General features: G+C 42.5%; 1 protein-coding gene across 1 annotated transcript; it reads left to right on the forward strand.

The window, feature by feature from the left end:
- Positions 1 to 12,064: 12,064 nt before the first annotated feature.
- On the forward strand, positions 12,065 to 18,131 carry apom (apolipoprotein M). Its single transcript, XM_029626307.2, has 7 exons — positions 12,065 to 12,353; positions 12,993 to 13,132; positions 13,368 to 13,438; positions 14,425 to 14,559; positions 14,845 to 14,946; positions 17,156 to 17,191; positions 17,305 to 18,131. Exons 1-6 carry the CDS (start codon positions 12,234 to 12,236, stop codon positions 17,182 to 17,184), a joined length of 597 nt encoding a protein of 198 aa, XP_029482167.1. The 5' UTR covers positions 12,065 to 12,233; the 3' UTR covers positions 17,185 to 17,191; positions 17,305 to 18,131.
- Positions 18,132 to 18,364: the final 233 nt, after the last annotated feature.

An 18,364-nucleotide genomic window follows, 5' to 3' on the forward strand; every position in this document is an offset into this window, starting at 1 on the left:
TACTTGCCTAGAGAGTTTTTAGCTATACTTTTTGTGACTGTTTATATACCACCACAAACAGATGCTGGCACTAAGACCGCACTCAGTCAGCTGTATAAGGAAATAAGCAAACAGGAAACCACTCACACAGAGGCGGCGCTCCAAGTGGCCGGAGACTTTAATGCAGGGAAACTTAAATAAGTTCTACCAAATTTCTATCAACATGTTAAATGTGCAACCAGAGGGAAAAAAATTCTAGATCACCTGTACTCCACACACAGAGACGCGTACAAAGCTCTCCCTCATCCTCCATTTGGTAAATCCGATCACAAATCTAACCTCCTGATTCCTGCCTACAAGCAGAAAGCACCATGAACTCGGTCTATAAAAAGGTGGTCGAATGAAGCAGATGCTAAATTACAAGATTGTTTTGCTATCAAACACTGGAACATGTTCCGGGATACTTCCGATGACATTGAAGAATACACCACATCAGTAACTGGCTTTATCAATAAGTGCATCGAGGACGTCGTCCCCACAGTGACTGTACGTACATACCCCAACCAGAAGCCATGAATTACAGGCAACATTCGCACTGAGCTAAAGAGTAGAACTGCCGCTTTCAAGGTGTGGGACTCTAACCCGGAAGCTTACAAGAAATCCCGCTATGCCCTGCGAGGAAACATCAAACAGGCAAAGCGTCAATACAGGGCTAAGATTGAATCATACTACACCGGCTCTGATGCTCGTCGGATGTGGCCGGGCTTGCAAACTATTACAGACTACAAAGGGAAGCACAGCCGCGAGCTGCCCAGTGACACAAGACTACCAGACGAGCTAAATCACTTCTATGCTCGCTTCGAGGCAAGCAACACTGAGGCATGCATGAGAGCATCAGCTGTTCCGGATGACTGTGTGATCACGCTCTCCGTAGCCGATGTGAGTAAGACCTTTAAACAGGTCAACACACACAAGGCTGCGGGGCCAGACAGATTACCAGGATGTGTGCTCTGGGCATGTGCTGACCAACTGGGAGGTGTCTTCACTGACATTTTCAACATGTCCCTGATTGAGTCTGTAATACCAACATGTTTCAAGCACACCACCATAGTCCCTGTGCCCAAGAACACAAAGGCAACCTGCCTAAATTACTACAGACCCGTAGCACTCACGTCCGTAGCCATGAAGTGCTTTGAAAGGTTGGTAATGGCTCACATCAACAACATTATCCCAGAAACCCTAGACCCACTCCAATTTGCATACCGCCCAAACAGATCCACAGATGATGCAATCTCTTTTGCACTCCACACTGCCCTTTCCCACCTGGACAAAAGGAACACTTATGTGAGAACGCTATTCATTGACTGCAGCTCAGCATTCAACACCATAGTTCCCTCAAGGCTCATCACTAAGCTAAGGACCCTGGGGCTAAACACCTCCCTCTGCAACTGGATCCTGGACTTCCTGATGGGCCGACCCCAGGTGGTGAGGGTAGGTAGCAACACATCTGCCATGCAGATCCTCAACACTGGAGCTCCCCAGGGGTGCGTGCTCAGTCCCCTCCTGTACTCCCTGTTCACCCACGACTGCATGGCCAGGCACGACTCCCAACACCATCATTAAGTTTGCAGACGACACAACAGGCCTGATCACCGACAACAACGAGACAGCCTATAGGGAGGAGGTCAGAGACGTGGCCGGGTGGTGCCAGAATAACAACCTATCCCTCAACGTAACCAAGACTAAGGAGATGATTGTGGACTACAGGAAAAGGAGCACCGAGCACGCCCCCATTCTCATCGACGGGGCTGTAGTGGAGCAGGTTGAGAGCTTCAAGTTCCTTGGTGTCCACATCAACAACAAACTAGAATGGTCCAAACACACCAAGACAGTCGTGAAGAGGGCACGACAAAGCCTATTCCCCCTCAGGAAACTAAAGATTTGGCATGGGTCCTGAGATCCTCTAAAGGTTCTGCAGCTGCAACATCGAGAGCATCCTGACCAGTTGCATCACTGCCTGGTACAGCAATTGCTCGGCCTCCAACCGCAAGGCACTTCAGAGGGTAGTGCGTACGGCCCAGTACATCACTGGGGCAAAGCTGCCTGCCATCCAGGACCTCTACACCAGGCGGTGTCAGAGGAAGGCCCTAAAAATTGTCAAAGACCCCAGCCACCCCAGTCATAGACTGTTCTCTCTACTACCACATGGCAAGCGGTACCGGAGTGCCAAGTCTAGAACAAAAAGGCTTCTGAACAGTTTTTACCCCCAAACCATAACATTTACATTTTTTTACCCCAAACCATCAAGACATCCAGTGGAACAGCCACTTTAACCAAATCTTTTGGTTACCTGAACAGGACTATTTGCATTATGTAACCCCTCTTTTACGCTGCTGCTACGCTCTGTTTATCATATATGCATAGTCACTTTAACTATACATTCATGTACATACTACCTCAATTGGCCCGACCAACCAGTGCTCCCGCACATTGGCTAACCGGGCTATCTGCATTGTGTTCCACCACCCGCCAACCCCTCTTTTACGCTACTGCTACTCTCTGTTCGTCCTATATGCATAGTCACTTTAACCATACCTACATGTACATACTACCTCAATAAGCCTGACTAACTGGTGTCTGTATATAGCCCTGCTACTGTTATTTTCAAATGTCTTTTTACTGTTGTTTTATTTCTTTACTTACCTACACACACACACACACACACACAACTTTTTTTCGCACTATTGGTTAGAGCCTGTAAGTAAGCATTTCACTGTTTAATTTGCGCACGTGACAAATAAACTTTGATTTGATTTGATGAGCTCAACTCAATCACTGGTTGAAAATTGTTTTTTGCCCCTTCCAAAATATAGAATTTGTAGATAATTGGCCCTCTTTCCAGGACTAACCCACAAACAGGACCAAGCCTGGCCTGCTGGGGAGTGACTGACTCCATCCTAGCTGGAGGGGTGCTCTCATCTTATCTATGAACATAGACAGGGCTCTAACTCCTCTAGCTCCACAATGAGATAGCCAGCCAGCCAGCCTGCCAGCTTAGTGGAGTCTGCCATTAGCACAGTCAGTATAGTCAGTTCAGCTATACCCATTGAGACCGTGTCTGTGCCTCGATCTAGGTTAGGAAAAACTAAACATGGCAGTGTTCGCTCTAGCAATCTCACTGGAATAAAGACCTCCATTCCTGTCATTATTAAAAGAGATTGTGATATCTCACATCTCAAAATAGGGCTACTTAATGTTAGATCCCTCACTTCCAAGGCAGTTATAGTTAATGAACTAGTTAATCACGGGTCATAATCTTGATGTGATTGGCTTGACTGAATCATGGCTTAAGCCTGATGAATTTACTGTGTTAAATGAGGCCTCTCCTCCTGGTTACACTAGTGACCATATCCCCCGTGCATCCCGCAAAGGAGAAGGTGTTGCTAACATTTACGATAACAAATTAAAACATTTAAAAAAGGATGCATTTTAGTCTTTTGAGCTTCTAGTAATGAAATTATGCAGCCTACCCAATCACTTTTTATAGCTACTGTTTACAGGCCTCCTGGGCCGTATACAGCGTTCCTCACTCAGTTCCCTGAATTCCTATCGGACCTTGTAGTCATGGCAGATAATATTCTAATTTCTGGACTTTAATATTCACATGGAAAAGTCCACAGACCCACTCTAAAAGGCTTTCGGAGCCATCATCGACTCAGTGGGTTTTGTCCAACATGTCTCCGGACCTACTCACTGCCACAGTCATACTCTGGACCTAGTTTTGTCCTGTGGAATAAATATTGTGGATCTTAAAGTTTTTCCTCGTTATCCTGGACTATCAGACCACCATTTTATTACGCTTGCAATCGCAACAAATAATCTGCTCAGACCCCAACCAAGGATTATCAAAAGCCGTGCTATAAATTCTCGGACAACCCAAAGATTCCTAGATGCCCTTCCAGACTCCCTCCACCTACCCAAGGACATCAGAGGACAAAAATCAATTAACCACCTAACTGAAGAACTAAATTTAACCTTGAGTAATACTCTAGATGCAGTCGCATCCCTAAAAACAAAAAACATTTGTCATAAGAAACTAGCTCCCTGGTGTACAGAAAATACCCGAGCCCTGAAGCAAGCGGAACATTGGAATGGAAATGGCGCTACACCAAACTGGAAGTCTTCCGATTAGCATGGAAATACCGTACTGTGCAGTATCAAAGAGCCCTCACTGCTGCTCGATCATCCTATTTTTCCAACTTAATTGAGGAGAATAAGAACAATCCAAAATGTATTTTTGATACTGTCGCAAAGCGAACTAGAAAGCAGCATTCCCCAAGAGCGGATGGCTTTCACTTCAGCAGTGATAAATTAATGAACTTCTTTAACGAAAAGATCATGATCATTAAAAAGCAAAGTACTGGCTGACTCGTCTTTAAATCTGTGTATTTCTCCAAAGCTCAGTTGTCCTGAGTCTGCACAACACTGCCAGGACCTAGGATCAAGGGAGACTTTCAAGTTTTTTAATACTATATTTCTTGACACATTGATGAAAATAATCATGGCCTCTAAACCTTCAAGCTGCATACTGGACCCTATTCCAACTAAACTACTGAAAGAGCTGCTTCCTGTGCTTGGCCCTCCTATGTTGAACATAATAATCGGCTCTCTATCCACCGGATGTGTACCAAACTCACTAAAAGTGGCAGTAATAAAGCCTCTCTTGAAAAAGCCAAACCTTGACCCAGAGAATATAAAAAACTATTGGCCTATATCGAATCTCCCATTCCCCTCCCCAAAAAATTGAAAAAGCAGTTGCGCAGCAACTAACTGCATTCCTGAAGACAAACAATGTATACGAAACACTTAGGTCTGGTTTTAGACCCCACCATAGCATTGAGACTCCACTTGTGAAGGTGGTAAATGACCTTTTAATGGTGTCAGACCAAGGCTCTGCATCTGTCCTTGTGCTCCTAGACCTTAGTGCTGCTTTTGATAACATCGATCTCCACATTCTTTTGGAGAAATTGGAAACCCAAATTGGTCTACACGGACAAGTTCTGGCCTGGTTTAGATCTTAACTGTCGGAAAGATATCAGTTTGTCTCTGTGGATGGTTTGTCCTCTGACAAATCTACTGTACATTTCAGTGTTCCTCAAGGTTCCGTTTTAGGACCACTATTGTTTTCACTATATATTTTACCTCTTGGTGATGTCATTCGGAAACATAATGTTAACTTTCACTGCTATGCGGGCGATACACAGCTGTATATTTTGTGAAACATGGTGAAGCCCCAAAATTGCACTCCCTGGAAGCCTGTGTTTCAGACATAAGGAAGTGGATGGCGGCAAATGTTTTACTTTTAAACTCGAACAAAACAGAGATGCTTGTTCTAGATCCCAAGAAACAAAGAGATCTGCTGTTGAATCTGACAATTAATCTTGATAGTTGTCTCAAATAAAACTGTGAAGGACCTGTGCGTTACTCTGGACCCTGATCTCTCTTTTGACGAACATATCAAGACTGTTTCAAGGACAGCTTTTTTCCATCTATGCAACATTGCAAAAATCAGAAACTGTCTGTCCAAAAATGATGCAGAAAAATGTATCCATGCTTTTGTTACTTCTAGATTAGACTACTGCAATGCCCTACTTTCCAGCTACCCAGATAAAGCACTAAATGAACTTCAGTTTAGAATCTTGACTAGAACCAAAAAATCTGATCATATTACTCCAGTGCCAGCCTCTCAACACTGGCTTCCTGTAAAGGCTAGGGCTGATTTCAAGGTTTTACTGCTAACCTACAAAGCATTACGTGGGCTTGCTCCTATCTATCTTTCTGATTTTGTCCTGCCGTACATACCTGCACGTACGCTACGGTCACAAGACGCAGGCCTCCTGATTGTCCCCAGCTGGATGCAGGGCTTTCGCCTATAGAGCTCAATTTTTATGGAATGGTCTATTTATCCATGTGAGAAATGCAAACTCGGTCTCGACCTTTAAGTCTTTATTGAAGACCCATCTCTTCAGTAGGTCCTATGATTGAGTGTAGTCTGGCCCAGGGGTGTGAAGGTGAACGGAAAGGCACTAGAGCGATGAACCACCCTTGCTGTCGCTGCCTGGCTGGTTCCACTCTCCACTGGGATTCTCTGCCTCTAACCCTAATACGGGGCTGAGTCACTGGCTTACTGGTGCTCTTCCATGCCGTCCCTTGGAGGGGTGCGTTACTGAGTGGGTTGAGTCACTGACGTGATCTTCCTGTCCGGGTCGTCCCCCCCCCCCCCCCCCCCCCCGGGTTCGTGCCGTGGGTGAGATCTTCGTGGACTATACTCTGCCTTGTCTCCGGGTAGTAAGTTGGTGGTTGAAGATATCCCTGTAGTGGTGTGTGGGCTGTGCTTTGGCAAAGTGGGTGGGGTTATATCCTGCCTAGTTGGCCCTGTCCGGGGGTATCGTCGGATGGGGCCATAGTGTCTCCCGACCCCCCCCCCGTCTCAGCCTCCAGTATTTATGCTGCAGTAGTTTATGTGTCGGGGGGCTAGGATTAGCCTGTTATATCTGGAGTATTTCTCCTGTCTTATCCGGTGTCCTGCGTGAATTGAAGTATGCTCCCTTAACTCTCTCTCTTTTCTCTCTTCTCTCGGAGGACCTAAGCCCTAGGACCATGCCTCAGTACTACCTGGCCTGATGACTCATTGCTGTCCCCAGTCCACCTAGTCATGCTGCTGCTCCAGTTTCAACTGTTCTGCCTGCGGCTATGGAACCCTGACCTGTTCACCAGACGTGCTACCTTATCCCGGACCTGCTGTTTTCGATTCTCTCTCTCTACCGAACCTGCCCTCTCTAACTCTGAATGATCGGCGATGAAAACCCAACTGACATTTACTCCTGAGGTGCTGACCTGTTGCACCCTCTACAACCACTGTGATTATTATTATTTGACCCTGCTGGTCATCTATGAACGTTTGAACATCTTGGCCATGTACTGTTATAATCTCCACCCGGCAAAGCCAGAAGAGGGCTGGCCACCCGTCAGAGCCTGGTTCCTCTCTAGGTTTCTTCCTATGTTCCTGCCTTTCTAGGGAGTTTTTCCTAGCCACCGTGCTTCTACATCTGCATTTCATCGGCTGATGTAAAAAGGGCTTTATAAATAAATCAGAATGATTAACCATCCTCCTCAGTGAATTTCACAAAAATAAAAATAGTGAAAATTTAAAAATGTATCCTTTTTAGAGAACTATACTAAATATATTCACATCACCAAATAATTGATTAAAACATACTGTTTTGCAATGAAGGTCTACAGTAGCCTCAACAGCTCTCTGTGGGGTAGCACCATGGTGTAGCTGGAGGACAGCTAGCTTCCATCCTCCTCTGGGTACATTGACTTCAATACAAAACATAAGAGGCTCATGGTTCTCACCCCCTTCCATAGACTTACAAAGTAATCATGACAGGTTGGAGGATGTCCAGAAGCTATCAGAGCTTTTGCAGCATGAACTGACATGTTGTCCACCCAATCAAAGCGTTAGAGAATGAATCTAGTACTGAAAGCATTAGCTACAGCTAGCTAGCAATGCAGTGCATAAAGCGTGGTGAGTAGTTGACTCAAAGAGAAAGACAATAGTTGAACAGCTTTGAACAAAATAATTTCTTCAAAAATGAAGGAGAAGCAAGAGAGAGAGAAATGCAGCTAGCTAGTTTAGCCTACTCAACACCCAGCTCAAACAGAGGGATGCTATGTTCTCTAGCTGGCTATGACTATCCAACACTGAAACTCTTCCAAGTCAAGGTAAGATTCTGGTTTTACGAATTTATTGCCACCGGGGCCCGCCGGTGTAACTGCTTGCTGACTGTACACTGTACTGCATGATTGTAGTGAGTTTACTAATACGTTAGTTCTATTAGCTATGTTGACTATGACATTACTGTAGGCCAATAAAAGGGATCACCACCACACAAACTCAACCAGATCTGCAAACATTCTAGCCCTAGATTGTCCAGCAGGGGGCGTTAGATACATATTTCCCTTTACAGTCTGATTCCTACACGCAAATAAACCTTGCCTTTCATGACACATTATTTATGACAGAAAAGTGTTGTTTTTTTGTTTAAAATATATGACTTATTTTACATTAATGGCTATAAATAGATCTGCTACCGTGATGAAATCGCTGTCTCCTGCTGCGCTTAGGACGTTGGTTGCATGTAACTATTGCAGGCATGTGCTTTGTCTGTGGCTCGGTTGCTGTGATGTGGTGTTCAGCTAGGAGTTGATGGACAGTCCGAAAAGCGAATGAAATGGTAGGTGGTTTCAGATATCACATCCTACAGGCTCAGAAATACTACGGTGTCCGTGGGAACCAGGGCTGTCGCTCAATGCAAGCCATTTATATCTACGGTATCCACAGAACGATTTATAAGCGAAAATTTCGGTCGGTACCAGAACCATGCAGGACCCCTAAACATCTAACAGGTTTTAAAAGCACAGCAAAGTTCAAATGAGAAGACAATGTCAGAAATGTTGTTTATTTATACAACAGATTGTGTTATCACTGTGCTTCGTCTAATAGCAGAACCAAGTGACCTGGATTGCAGTTTAGATTACATTAAAAAGAAATGGGGCTAGTGATCAATTCCGTTCGAGATGTTACGCTGATTATAACGGCAATTGTGAATGCTATTTTATGCATGCTATCTTGAACATGAACGCCTTATATGATTAACCTACATAAGAATACATTTATAGTTACAGTAACCTCAATGTGGCCATGGATGTTATTCATTTTAAGGTTGAATGTTACATTAGTTTGTAAGATAGCCTTAACTTTAGGCTATTTACTGTATTACAAAAGCAATATTGAATTGTGTTTGGTTGACAATGCAACCAAATATCAACATATAAAGAGGACGTATCTACTGGTTGGATAGTTCCATTTGAGCCACTGGCTTAATCCCGTTCTATAACCTTTATTTGGAGACGTGAATCTAACATTCGGAAAGTATTCAGACCCCTTGACTTTCCCACATTTTGTTACCTTACAGCCTTATTCTAAAAGTGATTAAATTGATGACGAAAAAAGCCAATCTACACACAATACCCCATAATGACGAAGCAAAAACTGATTTTGCGACATTTTTGCAAATGTATTTAAAAAAAACAACAACAACTGTGAAATATCACTTAAGTATTCAGACCCTTTGTTGAAGCACTTTGGTAGTGATTACAGCCTTGAGTCTTCTAGGGTATGACGCTACCAGCTTGTCACACCTGTATTTGGGCAGTTTCTCCCATTCTCTGTAGATCCTCTCAAGCTCTGTCAGGTTGGATAGGGAGCGTCTCTACACAGCTATTTTCATCTCTCTCCAGAGATGTTCGATCGGGTTCAAGTCCGGGCTCTGGCTGGGCCACTCAAGGACATTCAGAGACTTGTCCCTAAGTGTCACGCCCTGACCTGAGATATATCTGTTTTCTTTATATTTTGATTAGGTCAGGGTGTGACTAGGGTGGGTACGCTAGTTTTGTATTGTCTAGAGTTTTTGTATGTCTAGGGTTTTGTAGGTCTAGGTGTTTTTGTAATTCTATGTTGGCCTGATATGGTTCCCAATCAGAGACAGCTGTTTATCGTTGTCTCTGATTGGGGATTCTTTTTTAGGTAGCCATTTCCCTTTGGTGTTTGTGAGATCTTGTTCTATGTTTAGTTGCCTGTCTGCACTATTCGTATAGCTTCACGTTTCGTGTGCTTGTTTGTTTTGTTTTGCTGAGGTCCTGAGCATTCTGGAGCAGGTTTTCAGAAAGGATCTCTCTATACTTTGCTCCGTTCATCTTTCCCTCGATCCTGTCTATGATATGACAAAGCCTACGATAGTCAGTAGTTATGGGTAAGGTGGGGACCTACTACTGAAACAAGGTGGACAGTTAAAGCCAGTAGCTTATTGCTCCAGGACTCTCACAGTTGCAGAGAAGTGCCATGCACAGATAGAAAAGGAGTGACTCGCAGTAGTCTGGGCATATGAGAAGTTTACCAGATATCTGTATGGCCTAGATACATTCACACTGCAGAGTGATCACAAACCTCTTAATAAACTGTAAAGACCTTGACTTAGTGCCTTTTGAGGTGTCAGAGACTGTTGATGCGCATGATGCGTTATAACCCTACAGCCAAGTATGTGCTGGGGGAACGGCTTGTTATAGCATACACCCTTTCCAGACATCCCCAGGCAGCTGTTACAGGAGATATTGCAGAGCAGACCAGTGAAATCGAGGCCTATGAGGATGCAGTTCATAGACCACGGCTTATCTCACCCACCAAGCTTGATGTCGTCAAGAAGCAGACGCAACAAGATGCAGAGCTGCAGATGGTGAAACACGATGTGACAACAGGATGGCCTAAGTATACAGCCAAAGTATAACAGGTATAAAATCAGAACCCATTCCAGAACTCCAGCACGGAGTGAACATCGACATGAAGCCGGGCGACGAACAAGGCTGGACAAAGACGGCTTCAGTGCTTCAACGATGTGACACACCCAGGTTATACTTGGTCCAGACAGATACGGGAGTGCTGCACAGGAATCCACACCACCTGAAACCCTTCCACAGTGCTTCAGAGACTTGTCAAAAGGGTGGAGAGGAACACCCAGAGTTTGACACGGAGTTGCACTTACCTATTCCAGATGCCGACCCACCTCCTGTCACAGAACCACAGACTCCGGTACACATGACTTCTCGCGGTACAGATGTCAAACCACCAGACGGAGAGCATGTGCAGTAATTAACACACAGCCTGCATTATGCGATAGGAGAACCCCACTGCAGCTATGAAGGTGACTGGCAGTCCACCCAGCTCACCTGAGAGTAGAATATAGTTAGTGTTGAAGAAACAACGACTGTTTTAACGAATGTGAAAGACAGAAAATGGGTCGAGTTTGTTTATGAATTCATATGTTGAGACAAGTTTATTACAGAGTGATGAACTATAAATAGTATGTGATGTTTTGACATTTTAGAAACACGTGTCTTAAAAGAAGAAGAAAGGGTGATGTGTTGTATTGGAACTATTTTATTATAGCGCATGGCACAGGTATATTCATGACGTCATATAGAAGGTGATTGGGCAAGTCGGTCCGCGTGCATCCGTCGTAACAAGTCCAGTGAAGTCTCCTGTGTTATGTTACTTATTGTTTCATTAGTCAACCAAAGGGACATTCACCTCCAGATTCTTCACATAAAGCATAAGACCACAGTGACCATGATAACATCATCCGGTTGTTGAAATTTCACCCTCAGAACAACCGTTTGACGTTGATGACTTTTTTTCAAATCCAATGTATTTTCCACACAGATTCCATGTCACGATGCATTAGACAAATTACGTTGAAACAACGTTTATTCAACCAGTTTGTGCCCAGTGGGTAGTTGTGTGACATTGTTAGTATGTATAGAGAGAGAGAGAATGACATAATGTCAGGCGTATTCCATTAAGAGACAAAGAACCCCTGAAAAGTTGATCTGACTGCAGCAAATGGAAGCAATGTTCTCTTTGTTGTCCTCATCAAAACGTTATCTTCCAGACACGAGTCAAATGATTATGCACAATACAGTTGTTCGAAAATCAGAAAACAAGGACATCCTATTCAGGTCTACCTACTGTATGAAACACTCAAAAAGTTGAGTATGTGTATGGTAGTGTGCCAGGAGTTTTTCCTGTTCAGGCTCACCTAGTCAGGAACACTCCTGGCCCTAATGCATAGCACAGGGATAATTCATTACGTTGACACCGCTTGGTAGATACTCTAGCGCTGTGATACTGTCTTGCAAAACAAGATAACCTCAATAACCTGTGGGATGTGCATAACCAGTGTAGACTGCAGAAATGACAGTCATATTGAAACCCATCCACCAACATGTGGGCTGATGGAGGGTGAGGAGAATAGGGGGTGTACAAGCAGGCCTATTTCCTAAAATTGGGTAAATGCTCAAACACTTCTTACTTTAAAGGCCACCCACACAAAAAAAGACTAATAATGTTGACATTTATCGGTCCCACTTCATGGACCATGGAACAACACCTTTTGGTTTGTGGGCCTTTGGACTATGTGGGATGGTGGAAAGTTGTGCTAACAAACAAGTGGTTAATGATTACCACAATCCTAAAATGTTCCAAGCTCAATCCGGACACAGAAATATCAAGCCCAGAAAGAGAGATCAATTGCCAGGTTTCTTTTAGGCCACAAGTTGATTAAGGTGGTTCAGGTATGTTAGAGGCCAAGGAAGTGTATTCGTTCTTGCTCTTTGTGAATGGGTGGTTGTGTCAGCTCTTCTCCCCCTGCTCCCAACCAGTCCTCCTATCTACAAGCAGTCTCAATACCCAACAGGTAAGAGAGATATGCAGATGTAATATCTGTGTTTTTACCACTATTATGACCTGTCAATTAGGTTATTATGCACACAGCCCTGATATATCATGAGCCCTTCATGATGATTCTCAAATTATTATTGCATTTTGGTCTTTTAATATATTTACAAAAAATATGTGTGACCCATAATGAACCGTTTTATTTATTTTATTTCAACTGTATTTATACAGGGAGTCAATATTGAGTTAAAACATACAGGGAGTCACTGTTATAAGTGAGCCCCACAAACAACATACACAATGCAGTTTGCTGTACAGACATCCCACCATATGTGATTTGGTTTGACAGAATGGTGTAATTAGAGTCCTACAGCATACAGTATATGGTTGTACCTTACAGAAAATCGACATTCATGTGGTTTTTCCGTAATGTCTTGATATGGACAGCACCTCAACAAATGGTTTCACAGTTTCAGTTTCAGATGATTTCGCATGGGCCTTTCACTTGTCATCTTACGCTTTCCCCACCCACTTTTTTCCTAACAGTGGTGGTCGTTTTTTTTGTCAGTAATGTCTTAAAATAGATGTTTTCTTTCATTTTTATTCTCCCCCTCTCTTTTCCTCCTTTCACAAATCTCTCTCTATCTCTCTCCCTCAGTATCTTGGCAAATGGTACTTCATTGCAGCGGCTGGTGTGAAGGAGTCGGATGTGCAGATGTTCAGACAGATGGACAGCACTGTGTTTTACCTGAATGAGACCTCTAAAAATGCACTACTGTTGACCGGAGCCATGCGTGTGTAAGAGACCAATCATACTGGCAGAGAAGCCCACTTGGGCTATGTCCCAATTATCTCTCCTTCTTCCTGAAGTGTGCACTTGTTCACTTCTCCCCAGGAATGTAAAAGCATTGGATTTGGATATGCATGGGCAAGAGGGAGTTTCTTATAACAGTATTGAGAAACGGAAGAAGAGAGAGATTATTTGGAACACATCCTTGGTCTGTTTCTGACCCATATTTTTTTCCCATTTTAGGGGTGTTCATTGCATTATGAAAAACTGGACCTACACTATTCAGTCTGGCAAAGATGATTTGACATCAGAAGGTAACTTACAACTACTCCCACTAACTTTAATTTGAGTTTTGTTCTCTTAACTCAGACTTTCAATGGGCCAATGAGTATGTTGACCCATTGAAAAAGTATTGGGACAGTGACATGTTTTTGTTGTTGTTTTGGCTCTGTACTCCAGCCCTTTGGATGATTTGAAATGATACAATGACTATGAAGTTAAAGTGAGTGCACTGTCAGCTTTAATTTGAGAATATTTTGATCCATATTGGGTGAACCGTTTAGAAATGACAGCACTTTTTGGACATAGTTCCCCCATTTAAGGGGACCAAGGCTATTGGGACAAATTCACTTATGTGTAATTAAAGTAGTCCAAAAGTTTAGAATTTGGTCCCAAAGTTAGAGACACACAAATATCATACCCCCAAGACATGCTAACTGCTCACCATTACAATATCAGGGAGGTTAGCATTTCTTGGGGGGGGGGGGGGGGGTATGATAGTTAAGCCTCTAACTTTCTCACTCATTATCCGTAATCATGGTAGCATTCACATGAATGCAACATATTCTATTCTTATTTACAATAAAAGTGACTCCAAAATGACACTACATTATTTACCATTCATTTAAATTTGGCACAAAATTATCTGACACTAATCTAACACAAACAGCAAATGCGTACAACAAATTTGTGGCGTCACAGGCTTGATATAGTCATTGCGTGCGTTGAATGTGGGACCAAATATTTAACTTTTTACAGATAAGTGAATTTGTCCCAATACTTTTGGTCACCCAAAATGGGTGGACTATGTACAAAATGTGTTGTACTTTCTAAATGGTTCGCCCGATATGGATCAAAATACCCTCGAATTAAAGCTGACAGTCTGCACTTTATACAGAGCCAAAACAACAACAAAAAGTGTCACCGCCCCAATACTTTTGGAGATCACTGTATGTGAACAAAACTTGAGCAAAACTATGTTAGCCCATTGAATAATTAATTCCCGGTTGGTTTGACACAGGCAGGCCTGAGCTACAAACTCTAGTGTGGAGTGGAGAGTGGCTGAACTGCACCCAGTGTATCCTGCTGCAGGAGATAGAGCGTCACTTGGACCCACTAGAGACACACGACACCCTCAACAGATTCATGCTTTACGGTCAGTCCAGGAGTCATCAATGATTCCATACTGTGATGGAATTGAAGCAAAGCTGAGAAAATCTAAGAATTGAGATACATACTATTATTAATACATCACATTGCTGTTTAATTAAATATTACACGTATACAATGTTCATGTTACATATTATGTGTTTTAAATTGTATAACAAGGACATGGTATAGATGCCCAAAGGGTTAATGTGCTTAGAGAGATGCAAACAATATTTGCATGTTTGCACTGTAAGTGGTCCTCAATGAAAATGGTGTATTTTCTTTTTACCAGCTCGTGACAGTGCCTTATTGGATAATAAAGTGGTGACGGCGTTTCAGACCCAAACAGCTTGTAAAAACATGGACAGATTTGTCCATCTCCCTCAAGAGAAAGGTTTGTGGTTTTGGTACATAATCTAACCTCACTATAGAACAAATGGACTTGGACCTCCAGTGAAAATATTTTGTTTCTCTGGTGGTCCAAGTTAATTTGTTCTATAGTTCTACTTAGAAATGTCCTTGTTTTTGATAGAAAAAGCACATTTTTTGTCCATTAAAATAACATCAATTTGATCAGAAATACAGTGTAGACATTGTTAATGTTATAAATGACTATTGTAGCTGGAAACAGCAGATTTTTTTATGGAATATCTACATAGGCGTACAGAGGACCATTATCAGCAACCATCACTCCTGTGTTCCAATGGCAGGTTGTGTTAGCTAATCCAAGTTTAGCATTTTAAAAGGCAAATTGATCATTAGAAAACCCTTTTGCAATTATGTTAGCACAGCTGAAAACTGTTTTGCTGATTTAAAGAAGAAATAAAACTGGCCTTTAGACTAGTTGAGTATCTGGAGCATCAGCATTTGTGTGTTCGATTACAGATGTTATTTTAATGGACACAGACGTTGCTTTTCTTTCAAAAACAAGGACATTTCTAAGTGACCCCAAACTTTTGAATGGTAGTATATATATATATATATATACACTGCTCAAAAAAATAAAGGGAACACTTAAACAACACAATGTAACTCCAAGTCAATCACACTTCTGTGAAATCAAACTGTCCACTTAGGAAGCAACACTGATTGACAATTTCACATGCTGTTGTGCAAATGGAATAGACAACAGGTGGAAATTATAGGCAATTAGCAAGACACCCCCAATAAATGAGTGGTTCTGCAGGTGGTAACCACAGACCACTTCTCAGTTCCTATGCTTCCTGGCTGATGTTTTGGTCACTTTTGAATGCTGGCGGTGCTTTCACTCTAGTGGTAGCATGAGACAGAGTCTACAACCCACACAAGTGGCTCAGGTAGTGCAGCTCATCCAGGATGGCAGATCAATGCGAGCTGTGGCAAGAAGGTTTGCTGTGTCTGTCAGCGTAGTGTCCAGAGCATGGAGGCGCTACCCGGAGACAGGCCAGTACATCAGGAGACGTGGAGGAGGCCGTAGGAGGGCAACAACCCAGCAGCAGGACCGCTACCTCCGCCTTTGTGCAAGGAGGAGCAGGAGGAGCACTGCCAGAGCACTGCAAAATGACCTCCAGCAGGCCACAAATGTGCATGTGTCTGCTCAAACGGTCAGAAACAGACTCCATGAGGGTGGTATGAGGGCCCGACGTCCACAGGTGGGGGTTGTGCTTACAGCCCAACACCGTGCAGGACGTTTGGCATTTGCCAGAGAACACCAAGATTGGCAAATTCGCCACTGGCACCCTGTGCTCTTCACAGATGAAAGCAGGTTCCCAATGTGACAGACGTGACAGTCTGGAGACGCCGTGGAGAATGTTCTGCTGCCTGCAACATCCTCCAGCATGACCGGTTTGGCGGTGGGTCAGTCATGGTGTGGGGTGTCATTTCTTTGGGGGGCCGCACAGCCCACGTTGCACCACAGACTGTCCAGGAGTTGGCGGATGCTTTAGTCCAGGTCTGGGAGGATATCCCTCAGGAGACCATCCGCCACCTCATCAGGAGCATGCCCAGGCGTTGTAGGGAGGTCATACAGGCACGTGGAGGCCACACACACTACTGAGCCTCATTTTGACTTGTTTTAAGGACATTACATCAAAGTTGGATCAGCCTGTAGTGTGGTTTTCCACTTTCATTTTGAGTGTCACTCCAAATCCAGACCTCCATGGGTTGATACATTTGATTTCCATTGATCATTTTTGTGTGATTTTGTTGTCAGCACATTCAACTATGTAAAGAAAAAAGTATTTAATAAGAATATTTCATTCATTCAGATCTAGGATGTGTTATTTTAGTGTTCCCTTTATTTTTTTGAGCAGTGTATATATGTGTGTGTATGGATGTATATATATATATATGTGTATATACATATATGTATGTATGTATGTATATATATGTGTATATATATGTGTGTGTATATATGTATATATATATATGTATATATGTGTGTGTATATATATATATGTGTATATATATGTGTATATACATATATATGTATATATATGTATATATATATATATGTATATATATATGTATATATGTATATATGTGTATATATATATATATATATATGTATATATATATGTATGTGTGTGTGTATATATATATATATATTTATGTGTTTCTTTCAGAGCTTTGTAAATTGGAGAATAAGGTGTAGCACTGAGGTAAGAATCTAAATGATTAATTCACCTTTACCTTTATGCACTTCTTATCACTACTTCCATTTTGTGGTTATTAAATTACATTTGCTCATATCCATATCCACAATCTATTACAGGCTTCCTGATATTTGTTGGAATCTTCAATCAAGATCATGCTATGCATCAAAATGAGTTTCCTTTTGATAGTTTAATATTAGCGTATTGCCCACTCTAACTTTGATCTATCTCAGAAACGTGGAACTAATTCTCTTCTCATTTCCCATGTGGAATAGCAAAACAAATAAACAGAAAAAAAGAGCTATACAAAGTATGTTCCAAAGTCTCAGAATGGTTAGAATAGCACTAGTGACCCATGCTTAGACTTCTTATCAAGCTTTCTAAAAGGGTCTATTTCCAGGCAAATTTTTCACTTTCACTCATTTCTCTTTTTGTGAGGGATCATGTAACTGTCATGGTTCAGTCATGGTTCACTGAACTGCATTGTTCCACTCTTTGCCTACCTCCATCAATGGAGGCTGCTGAGTGGAGGATGGCTCATAATAATGTCTGGAATGGAGTCAATGGAATGGTATCAAACACTTGGTTTCCATGTGGTTGATACCATTCCATTGACTCCATTCCAGCCATTATTATGAGCAGTCCTCCCCTCAGCAGCCTCCACTGACCTCCATCCAAATACCATTGATATACTAAGATAATAATCCAGGGCTAGTTTATGGGGGAGGAGCCACCCACGTAGTTACACTGACAGTGCAGGGGAAATTCCCATGATGCTGCTGACAGAGCAGAAGCTCAGAGCACACAGTTTTCACAACTAGAGTGGTCATCAACAGTTCTCCTCTTCATTTGCTTCATTAACCCACTGTTCCTAGGCCGTCATTGTAAATAAGAATTGGTTCTTAACTGACTTGCCTCGTTAAATAAAGGTAAAATAAAAATACAAGAGGAAATTGAGAATTCTTTGATAATAGTTTCTGTTTCTAAAAAAATGATGTCAAAGCCATTGATTGATGTAAAATAGCCCGACTTTCATCTGCACTGGCATCAGTGACAAAGCACAATGTCCAGTACTTGACATTATCAGGTTATGTGGGTTTTTACCTGTAGCCTCAAGGAAAGGCCAAACAACAGTGTCCTTATGCTTATGTAACATTTTGAATCCTATACTGTAGCTCT

Source organism: Oncorhynchus nerka, linkage group LG3 (genome assembly GCF_034236695.1).
Source record: "Oncorhynchus nerka isolate Pitt River linkage group LG3, Oner_Uvic_2.0, whole genome shotgun sequence".
NCBI classification, from domain to species: domain Eukaryota; kingdom Metazoa; phylum Chordata; class Actinopteri; order Salmoniformes; family Salmonidae; genus Oncorhynchus; species Oncorhynchus nerka.